This window comes from Pygoscelis adeliae, unplaced genomic scaffold (assembly GCF_000699105.1).
Source record: "Pygoscelis adeliae isolate BGI_AS28 unplaced genomic scaffold, ASM69910v1 Scaffold174, whole genome shotgun sequence".
Taxonomy (NCBI): Eukaryota; Metazoa; Chordata; class Aves; order Sphenisciformes; family Spheniscidae; genus Pygoscelis; species Pygoscelis adeliae.
This window is the reverse complement of record NW_008824676.1, coordinates 3,544,683-3,556,538: the sequence shown is the minus strand read 5'-3', so window position 1 is coordinate 3,556,538 and position 11,856 is coordinate 3,544,683. Positions and strand designations below refer to the sequence as shown.

The 11,856-nt window shown below is 41.1% G+C and overlaps 1 protein-coding gene across 1 annotated transcript in view; it reads left to right on the top strand.

Moving 5' to 3' along the window:
- SNX31 (sorting nexin 31) overlaps positions 1–11,856 on the top strand; it is a 26,725-nt gene that overhangs the window by 4,421 nt on the left and 10,448 nt on the right. Inside the window, exons 5-6 of the mRNA XM_009323129.1 lie at positions 7,104–7,214; positions 10,511–10,601. Coding sequence (XP_009321404.1) covers positions 7,104–7,214; positions 10,511–10,601 — 202 coding nt within the window. The remainder of the gene's footprint in view (positions 1–7,103; positions 7,215–10,510; positions 10,602–11,856) is intronic.

Below are 11,856 nucleotides of genomic sequence, written 5' to 3'. Positions count from 1 at the left end.
GAATGCCTGCAATTTGCCCTCAAACACTGCCAACTGACTTTTTTTTAACAAAGTTCTGGCAGGAAATAGCTCTTCAAAATGCATGTTTGCAAGTGTTTAAAGATGTCTTTTGGCATGCCAGTATTGTGGATTTCTCTTAACATACCATCGGAAATGATGTTGTATATTTAGGTTTTTCTTTACTCCAGGCCCGTTTGGTGAAGAGGGGTGACTTGATAAGTACATGTGTAATACTTATGTGATTTATGGGTTATGTACATATGTGTGTGCTTATTAAGGCATGTGATGACTGTGCTGGCAAAAGCAGTCAGTTATTTTGTAGAGTTCAAGGTAGGCACTGAATTATACTTTAAATGTTAGTGCAAGGTCAGTACACTCTCAAAACATAAAATTAACCCAAATTTCTGTTCCACAATACAATGGATTTTCATACATGAAGTTCAGGCTTCCTGCTTGGCAAAGGCAGTTGTTCTCCAGCTTTTTTTGTTTACAATTTAAACTTAAAATTGTTGTGCTTACATAAATTAATGCTTCATAATACAAATAGCAGTAGTGCTTTATGTGTTCTTTCATTACGGTAAAGAACAAACTCCTAAGAGAGATCACATAACTCTGTGAAAGACAGGAGTGCATCCACTGTCATTAGCTGTGCACAGTGCCTTTAATTGGTGTAACTGATGGCTGCATAAGTATTCATTTTGGCTATTAAAGAATCTCACTCAACAAACTGGCTTTGTTGTGCATGTTCCAGTATTTATTAGTATATTGTGACTTGTGAGATGTTTTATGGCAGAGTGACAAAATCTCTGTAACAGCATTGAAAGACATGGAGTGAAGTTCATCTTTAAAGCACTTCTGTACTGTTCTTTCCTTCTCCATTGTTGAAAATGCGTAGGCAGCACTTAGCGTCCTACACATTGCTTAGGAGTGAAAACATAGTTAGGGTTTCAGTGTTACTGCTACTTAGTGTTAAAACCAGGCACTACCCCAAACTTGCTCATTTGTTACATTGCAAGAGGGATGATTAATGAAAGATTCAAGAATAAAACAACATTAAAATGATGAAATAGCATGCTCCTTTTCTGCCAATGGCATGGACTGGCTTTGACTAGTCAGTCTTGGCTACCTGAAACAAGTTAGTGCTCACCTGTACAAGCAACCTGCCAGCTAATGTGGGAGAAGTGGCAGAGGGACCGCACTGCAGATGGCGATGAACGGGAAGCAGTCAGCTACTTTTCTGCCACCACAGCTATTTATTGAGCACAGATCTGTCTGCAGGTGAAACCAGTGCAGCTTTTATATTGGAAACCTTCAGTTTTAATAGAATGAGAAGATAGGAAACCAATAACTAATGAGATTGCTAGGCTAGATTTCTTTTTTTTTTTTTTTCCCTACTGCTGACTCTTTTCACCTTCAATTCTGTCTTTCATTATGAGAGAGGACAGAGCTGTCCTCTCAGGTAGTCTGCTACTGCTTGCTTAATTTTCTTGGCTTGTCTTAAAACAGCAGTATTTAAGCTTCTAGCTGAAGATATTTGTATATGTCACTGACTAACGTAGCAGATGCAAAAGAAAAATCAAACTGAATTTAAAACCCTTTTGGTCCTTGGCCTGTGTTTTGCTTCTGAATGGGGTTGTGAAGGGTGTGCCGAGACCAGCACTCCCTGGAGTGGGAGTGCTGTGCAAGGACCATGGCTTTACTGCCGCTACCTGACAGTGTTGAACGTGACTCATCTGTATCTGCTCTCAGCATCACACCAACCAGCTATATCCCCCTGATCGTATCAGACAGGGCAAACTTTTGAAGTGGGGACAAGCCCATGCAGGTTAACCCTGCTTTCCAGGCCCCTGTTTTTGCCCAGCACCACCTTTACCTGTTGTATAGGTTGTTACAGTTTGCTCCTTATAGCAGGCATGCTCTGGCTGTTTCCCCAGCAACCTAATCTCATAGGAGAAGTTGTCAGGGGACAGCAGGGCTCCTGACACATGGGGAAGCAGCCTGGCACAATGGATGCTTTGCTCAAAATGAACATTGCTGAAATATCGTGTAGCAGAGTTGAACAACCTAGCCCATAACCTCCCTCCCCCTCCACTCTTCCAAACTCTGCAAACTTGGCCAGTGACCAAGCTGGAGAGACAGATTCGGTATATGCCCCACTACCTCCAGCCCCTAAAGACAAATGGCACAGTTCTTGCAAGAAGTCATTAACAAGATAAGACTGTTGTGGCTGTGTTGTGTCTTCTCCCTTTTCATCGGGAGAAAGACAGTATGAGCAGGCACATACATCCCTATCATCTCATTTTAATGCAACTAATCTATATCCTTGAAAGTAATCTGAGATCATGGTCTGTCTCTGTATTGGGCGCCCATGGAGTAATGTGGTGTATTCAGGATGCGGCTGTGAGGACAGCCAGTCATTATGCATTTATGAATAAAATTGAGACATATTTCCTTGCAGCAGCAGAGGTTTGGAGTTAGTGATCTAGGAGGCTCACCTTTTCCAGTCTGTTTTGCTGGTAAACAGCAGCCTTTAGCATGAGCAAAAGGATTCAGGTGTTGGTGAAAGGACAGATGAAAAGTTTCTGAGTACTTGAGCAAATAGAGCCAACCAGTGCCTGATAACAGGCAAAAAGTAGTATTCTTATGTGGTCCTTCGTCAAAGGACTCCAATGTAAGGTGGTTTTCCTTCCAAAGAGCAAGCATGAGGCCAAGGATTGAATACCATAAGGCAGCGGTGGTGTGTATGCTATTGAGAGTGTAGGTAAAATGCAACCCAGGAATCTGCAGGTGTTACCAGGAATCAATGCTTGGCTGATCATGGGGTGCATTTTCTTGGATAGAGCCCCTGTCTCTGACCATGCAGCCTCTGCTTCTCTGCACTCGCAACGCTTTTACCATTTGTGCACACAATGGAGGAATGCACGTTTGTAACATTCCTCTGTACTTGCATTAACTCACAAATGTGTTTGGATGTGCGTATACACAAACAGAAGTCAGGCTGAGTATCTACAATTTCAGCACTGCTCTAAAAATTTTATTTCTTTCATATCAAACCAGGGGGTTTCTTATTTATGAACTTCTATTTCAAAAGTGCAGCTGGCCAGAAATCTGAATTTCATGTGGGAAGTTCCCATACTTTCAGACTTTTATTGTGTGCTGGCCAGGGGGGAGGGTTTCTGGTATAGAGAGTTCTGAAGAATTTTAATTCAAGGATGTCTGTTTTATTTTTGTTTCAATGTTAAGATGCAGTTCAGTCCCCTGACCTGCTGTACTTTTCAAATATGTTGCAATAAGGGCCTCCGTTCTCGCCCTTTCTCTTTCTATGGCCCATGCTTCTTAGCTGAGCAACAAATCCATTGAGAGCCTGCTGAGGGTTCAGATTGGTGTTGACTTCTGTTAAAACAAAATCACTTAATTTTAAGTTTTCTAATGGAAAACTGGGAGGAAAAAAAGATATCTATTTTTTTCCTGTGGGGGAACTATATAATAGATATAATTTTTGTTTGGTTTGTTTATTTGGGTTTTTTGTTTTGTTGTTTTGGTTTGTGGTTTTGTTTGGGTGGTTTTTTCCCCCCCAAAAACTGTTCTATTCATCCAAACCAAAAAATGAAGAAAATCCCTCACCAGCTCTGTATTATTCTGTATTCTTACATTAATGACTGAGCTGTGCTTCAAGCTACTGGGGCAGGCAAATGGGGAGTAGGCAGCAGTTCTAGATGTCTCAGGAGATTTTACCACAGGTAATAGTGACAGCGTTAAGGGAATATTCAAATAAGGAGTATTAAGAGATACAAGAAAGTGTCCAAGTCTAGTTACATGGCATGTTCCCTGAATTTCAGGAGCAAAAGTGTAGGAAACGTGAAAAGTACTACTGAACATGTGCTGTTGCCAAAATACAGGTTTTTTATGTTGTTGCCTGTTCTTGAGTAGATGAGACAATGACTCTACTGCTATTTTCATTTTGGAAAAAGCAGCTTGGGAGAAGATCTGAACTTTTCTGCCGCAGTGCTGCAAATTTCTTTCAAAGTATTTTTCTGTCCATTTTTGAAGTGGTTGGGATTGCCATGTGCACTTACTAAAGGGATTATCGCTAACACTGATTAATGCTCTTCCCTTTGTATTTGTATTAAACTTATGCTGGATTCTCTTGTGTTGTTTTAGGGACATGTCTGTATTTGTATTTCTTCACTTAACACTGTCTTCTCCTGCCTTACAGACTGCACTGTTTCCTCCTTTTGTTTTTATGTAAGTAAGTTTTTTTTGGTCTCAAGAATACCTCACTGATAAGAGGCTAAAAAATATTTATAACACCAAACAATGTGTGGAGTTTCTGGCATGGACAGTTCTGCCTTCTGGGGTAAAAGCATGTGACAAAGCCGGGGGGGGGGGGGGACTCTCCAAACCCAGTAGTTTAAGATAATTCTTATTTTTGGTTTGCTGTGTCATAGCCATATTAAGAGAAGAGTAATCAAAAGTTGGAGATAAGAAAGTAGGGAATTTGTCCCCAAGACCATGAAATGAAGCTGTGCCTGTAGTTCAGTAGAGTCAAATAAGATAAATTAAAGCAGTTTTTAAAAGATGACTGTGGAAACCACTGGTTTAAGTATTAAACAGTGATACTTAATGTGACCATTCTAGATGGGACTGAGCTTTTCTTTTCTCTAATACATCCTTTCTTGTAGATCCTCAGATTAATCTGCCCACTAATATGTTGCATGGTGTTCTTGGAGATCTCAAACTGCTTGGAAGTAGCTTGAAAGTTTGGATCATGCTTTTCTTCCCCTCGTGATTGCTGAGTAGTGAGGTGGCAAGTAGGGTAGGGTACTGCAAGATGTGGCTCCCTTTGAGTGGCAGAAGGGGAAAGTGACCTTTGTGTCTCTGACCCTAGGCTGCCACAGGGGACAAGGTGGCCTGTACCCAGGCTGTGAAAGCTGCAGGAGCAGCAGTGAGGATCTGGCAGAAGTAGATGCATAAAGTCCTCCATGTCCTTTCCCTATGGGAGCTTCAGCATTAGCAGCCCACACCCAGAAGCGCTTACTGTGGCGCGCGAGCCTTTACACTGGCCTTCACCCCCCAGCAGTGCTGAGTCTTGGATAGTAAACTGGCTATATAGTGACCTGCTTGCTCTTCGTCGAGAGTCAGTAATGGGTTATATGTCTTTATCTCATTCTGATGTTTGCATCCCATGTTTGTTCCATGTTTCACATACATTTTTATCACATGTGAACTGTTTCATACCAAAATATGTGCACCAAAGGCATTTGTGAGGAAGTGTCTGCTCCTTCCCGTTTGAGGAAAGTAGTAAAGTACTCAGGTAAGCACAGGAGATGATCCTCGATGTAAGAGAGAGGGGGGCTTTTGTATCTCCACAGAAGCAAAGCAATGGTTATTTTAATTAAGAGGAATGACTAGACCTGTCTCCTGGATAAGAAGGAAATTAGTTTGGGGATAAAGATTAAATCTGTGTGGATCCCCAGAAGGACTTCAGACAAGGCATTGGCTAATGCCTTGAAGAGGTTCTCTTGTTCTTTAATGTGTGCAAACGGATGTGTAGGCGTGCAGCTAGGTGAAGTACTAGGTGTCAGGAAAATCTGTGGGAAGTCTGTTTAAATAAGATTGTTTTGGTTTGGTTTTCCTCAAGACTTCTTTTCCCCACATATCATTCTACAAACTTTTGACAACATGTTCTTAATTTTTAGATGTTGTGAAAGAAAACACTTTTTGTTTGCATTTGATCTTACCTCGAAATAACTCTTAATTAAGCCAGATTTACTAGAAAATGTGGTCTTTCTGACCCAAAAGGTTACCAATCTGAGCTGAGTTAGTTAATTGGAGTCATGTGTCCTAGCATGTTCTCCAGGGTACCCAAAAGAGGGGTAATGGAGCACACAGCATAAATGTCAGCCCTGCCATCCTGCTCTTGCTGACATTGCAGGAGTCAGGAGATGCTCCTGTATACAGGCACTATGAAGACTTTGCAGCAAGATACTGAGAGTACTTGAAACCTAAGGGCTCCCAGGGAGTCTCCCATATATTCCACCAGGCTAGCAAGGGTGGATACAAGAAATTAAAAATTAATGTTACATGCAGTATGTACAATTACAGCATTTTCCTCCACTATGAATCTCAAGGGAAGTACCTCTCCTTAATTAATAAAAATGCCAGAAGGACCATTGCTGTCCTCTGATCCAGCGCAGTCAACAGGAAGAGGAGCTGCAGTGATGAGTTTCTGCTACCTCATCCAGATGCATCCCCAAGGGAGTTCTCAAACTAGTCTCCATCCTCTTGAAACAAGTAACTGACTTTTCATGCGTAGCAAGGCATGAGGCTTTCTGAGTTTGAGCTCAGAAAAGTCTTTTAAGGAAATATAAAGTCTTGATATAAAACCAGTGGAGAATACCCCATTCCTGTGCGCTACCTCACGGTCAGAAATGTGTGCTTTACTTCTACTCTGACTGCATCTATCATCAGCCAATGGATCTGGCTTCTGTACTTTAGTTTTTCCAGATTGCAAATCACCCCTTTGTGTCTAGACATAAGACAGTTCTCTGAGGTCGCTTATTTGAGACCTGCTTTCTCATGACCTAAAAGCTTTCAGGTTTCTTCTTTATATCCCCTCTCCATTTGCGATGGTTTTGAACCTTGGGCACTGGCTCTGAGCAGTATTCCCGTAGCTCTGGTATATTAAGATACCATAGCCTCTATTTTTACTGGAGATTTTCCTATTTATAGGTACAGGGGTGCATTTTTTCCTTTTGGCAAGATTGTGGCTTTGAATATTCACATGCAGCTGTTTATCCACCTCCTCTTTTTCAAGTCTCTACTTCCTAGGACAGTGACTGTGTTGTTCCTACAGACACTGAGACACTAAGTAACCTGTGCTCAGCTTAACATCAAAGTGACCCTCCTCTAATTCTGCAGTATCTTCTCACTTGCTGTTCTGCGTATGTTTTTTTTTGTCATCTACAAGCTTTAACAGTAATTTTTTACTAAACAGTGATCTCAATTGTTTATTTTACTTGAGGAAATGGAGTGTCAGCATCTTCAGAAGGGCTCCAGCAATATGGTAAGCAATAGAACAGTGTTCTGTTTCTACCTAACAGGATACATTTGAGATCCAAACCCAGAGAGCCTTTCTGGATGTCTACCTTGCTGACGGCAGCAATATTAGACTTGATATCCAGACATCGGACACTGCACAAAGAATACTAGAGGTAATGGGTTTCTAGAATTGTGTTGAAATATTCCATTTGTAAGAAGTGGGCAAAAACGAAGATCACCTCAGTCAGGAAAGGATAAAACTCCCTATTTGAAGACATATGAGGGGTTTATTGTACCAGGGTGAGGAGGGTGGGGGGCACTGCTGATTCTGCAGATGGGCTCTTTTGGTTTTTACATTTGTCTGTAATTTACCTCTTAATGTTACATGCCTTCTGCTCCTATGGCATTTGGCTGTCAAGTTCAGGTTTCCTTCATATATGATAGGATCAGAAAATAGATACTATTCCTTATGGGGACACATTCTTAATTACCCCCCCACTTTGGTTTAGCACAGTGTGGGTGAAAGTGCTTGAACACTGTAGTCGGAGATGATGGTCTAGTCTTGGCTTATGTCTTAGTTGGTGCACTGCTGTTAAAACTTAGTGTGCAACTGATACGTCTTGTTCTGCACACTTCTCCTTTACTTGTTTTGTGTCCCTTGATGTTTGCTGTGAAACTGTGGGACTTCCTTTGCAGTATTGGTGCAGTTCTAGCACTGTGGCTCTGGGATGTCTGTAACAGCTGTTGTAATACATACAGTAAACAATTGCTAGTTACATTTTGAAACCAGTAGCAACCAAATGTTGTTTACACAACTGGCTGGCTTGTGTTTGAAACTTTCAGCTGGGGTTCCCTTCTTATGCCAGGAGAGGAGGAGCAGCAGTGGCTCTGCATATTTTGTGTATTTGCACATGTGTGTGCATGAGCAAGGCTGAAGCCTCTTCCTCAGTTGTTCCCACTTCCTAATCTTAACAGCAATGGCAAAGCATACACCTGCCAGATGGGTACTCTTCTTTGTCATGGAGATCTGAAATTTCCTCTCATCATACAGGAAATTGTGTACTGTATTTCTGTTGTGCCTTTGCAATGAGTTTGTGGAGGTAGTTCTCAGCTGGCCATAGGTACAAGCAAACTGAACATGTATTCACTCTCCTCCGTCAAGCTGACGTGTGTTAGTCTGGCTGCAGAACACACAGTATCTGTGCACAGTTACCATGAGTTGGATAACACAGGGTAACCCCTTGCCAGCTTTGTTCTGCCATGGGGTTTGCACCACCTGAGGCAATGCTGGGACCGGTTCTTCCAGGGGAAGGTAAGTGTCAGAGTTGGCCTTAGACCCTGCAACAGGACACCTGTGGGGTGGGAGATGCTGAAGGCAAAAAGTGTTGGGGGTGGCAGGGAGATAGGAATTTTGATTTGGGGAGAGGGAAGTAGGTGCTAATAGGGTGGAAGAAGAAAGGAGACATTTTTAGATAGGAGACTTGCATAGGGACCTTGTGTAAGGAAAGAATTTGCTAATATACTTTAAAAAATACTAATAATTTGGGCTTGATAAACTTGTTAGTTTTGCAGTGGGTCAAGGTAATTTTCAAGCCAGACAGTGGTGTTGTATATTGCTTTGTATATTGCATTTATAGATGTTTAATATTAATGTGGCACTGTAAAGAAACAATGACATTTGAAATGCTGCAGACACCTTTTCTTCTCTTGTGGTCTTAAAGATGAGTTAGGATTTTTAGGAATTATTTAGCTTTCGTCATTGTAAACGTGCTACCACATTCACTGTTCTTTTGCAGTGGAGGTAGATTTTGCAGCCATCACTCCCTAACATCCTGGTATTCAGGCAGCATATACCAGCTTGTGCTTTGATCCAGGAAATAAAATAAGTCAAAATCCTACTGAATCAGAGATCTGTGTTTGACATTCCTGGGAAATGCCATCTGGTTCACTTAGTATTATGCTACTAAGGGATAACATGTTGAAGCTCTGTGGCTAACTTCTTAAAGTATTTTGTGGGGACTTCTTAGCACAGAGGCAGACAGAATGAAAGATGGTGCTGCTAATATTAATTTTTTTTGTCTTCTGAGTTTGGACTTCTGACACTTTATTCCCATTATACCTGGTGTCTGAACTGAGTGTGAGGCAAGTGATTTTTATGCTCTGCTGCCCTCTCCGGTAACAGCCCTGATATTAACAAGTATAAGGAAAACCTCATGAATGTCTTTTTTTTTTTTTTTTTTAATTTTAACTTGGAACAATTCTTCCCAGCCTATATTTAGCTTGATGTCTACTTTTTTTCTATGAATGGAAACATGTCTGCTTTTTAAACCAGCTGATACAGCTGGAGAAAACCCTTCTGAACTGTGGAGATGAGTGAATTTACAATGCTGTCACTGACACAGAGCTAGAAGTGTTTTGGGGTTGGCACCCTTTGGAAGAAGACTGAAAACCGGTATTTCCACCTTATGCTCAGACAAAGAAAGTCCAGCTTCTCTGACCAAAGCATAACTCCTCTATCAGGTTGCACAATCTGCCAGATGAGCTATGACAGAAGTATTCTCAGGGGTGGAGAGTTTTCTTACAGTTGCCACACCACTTTCCTGAGTTTGCTCAGGAGATTATGGTCACTGCAGAGTTTAGGAATGCTCTGATGGCACTGTGCTCTTTTAGGTTATGGCTGCTTTAACTCATGCTTTGATTTTTCAGTGCCTAAACCAGAACAAGACAATTGCCCCAGTCTGATTCAGCAGTTTCTGTGCTCACCTCTGCCTGATTTTTCTTTCCCATTGTGCAGCTGGTCCTGCAAATAATTTCTGCATTTTCTGTTGGTGCTAATTCTTCCCTCTTTCAGAGAAGATGTAGAGGGTACACAGCAAGCTAAAAACAATCAAAATGTCAAGCTGGATAGGGTTTTTCCTCCTTAACTGCTGTCAATGAAAGCTCAACAAAGCTCAAGTCTGCTCTTGTCAGAAGCCTTGCAAAACCCTACAAGGAAGACTGGTACTTTCAGTAAAGGGACAGGACTTGTAGATATTTCCTAGAAAAACAAGAGGACTCTATCAGCTTGGAAAATACAAAAATCTTGGAAAAATACATATTTGTCATGCTCTTGAGCAATGTTGTTAGCTCAGAGCACACAGTGCTCACTGTACAACAGGATTTGGGGATTTAGTAGTAAAGATCTGGAATAACATGGCAGATGCCTTGTGTTAGAGGATTTTTAAATGCATGGCAGAGTAGTAAACATTTGCTATTTTATTACATTTTTATGTTCCTTTGAAACTTACGAAACTCCTCACAAACTCAAATGCTGCAATACGGGAATGGTTATATTGGCTTTAAAATGGGCAGTTAAATGGGACATAAGGGAAAAATTAAAAACAATTAAGTTACGTTAATAGGTATTGAACATTTCTTCCTTATTCATGCTAATGGATAGCTAAGCTTCTGACCTTCTTTGTTTTTAAAGGTCACATTTTGCAAGATGGGGCTATCAAGAGAATTACTAAAATACTTTAGTTTATTTTTCTTTCAAGATCGTGATGATGGAGTGCTCTCTGGTAAGTTTTATAAGGTGCTTAACTTAGCCCTCCCTTGGATTTGTTCTGTTAGCTGCAGTGACTGAACCTGGAGTCTGAACAGAGCTTGCATGAGCCTGCTCAGCCTGGAAGACCCATCCTGTCTGATAAACCCCCTCAAGCCCTCTCCCCACATGGCTTGGAAAGAGGGGTGGGGGGTAACAAATTATGGCAATAGATAGTGTGGTGCAGGGGTGAGACTTTCACATACGAATATCATGTCCCTTTCAGTTTACAAGGCTTGTTAGCAACTTTACCACATGGGAACTTCTGGGTAGGCATTTAATCAGATGGCCATACCTACATAAAACAGTTCTTAATTTACAGATCACATGCTGAGTTTAACAATGGGACAGGAAACTCTTTTGTTATATTTATAAACAATGTCTGTGGCTTACCTTCCTTTATATCATGACATGTTTCCTTTCTTAACTGATAGAAACTTAAGTTTAACCACGATGGTACTGAGCAAGCTGTAAATCAGGGTTGTGAGTCTCTTTATGATCATAAAATGTGAAGGGGCTTTTATGTCCTCATTGGTCTGCTGATGTCCTGTTTCCCACATGGGCGGGTGTGTGGATGAGACTGGATCCAGGCCTGGGACTGGGATAGGCTTGGGCTACATCAGGGGAGTGAACACGGTCTTGGCTGTTGACTGGAGTGAAGTTAGGCATTGCAGCCTCTCTGTGTGGCCTTGAGAAGTCATTTAGCTTTTTTCAGTCTTCTTATTGGCATAAAGATGTTAATGCTTTTCTGAACCTTTTCAAGATGAAGGTCCAGTAGTAAACTTGGGCTTACTCAGTAGGGTAGGAACTTTACTGTCTGTGTCTATTTTATTTATCATTCCCCTGCCCCTTTCTCTCTGGCTGTGAAAAAGTATCTCTGAGTGCACAGAATCCCTGGCTGTTACTGTGTCTCAAATGTGTCTGGATATAACACACTATATACTCTTCTACTGCAGTTGCAGATGGATTTATTTTTGCCTTGTATTGTGATATAATCAGATACACAGGAGAATAGAAATGTTTTTCAATTGATTACATTTCTATGCATCTTTGATATTCCTCACAAATACATCAAGTCCAAATGTAACCCACAGTCCACTGCCATAAGATGTTTAGATGCTCATGTGCTTAAAATCACATGTTTAAGTGTTCTCCTGAATTGTTGTATTGGCTTAGAAATAATGTTTACAGGTTTGGGCCTTTAGACCTATATTTTTTTTAAAAAGTCAGCA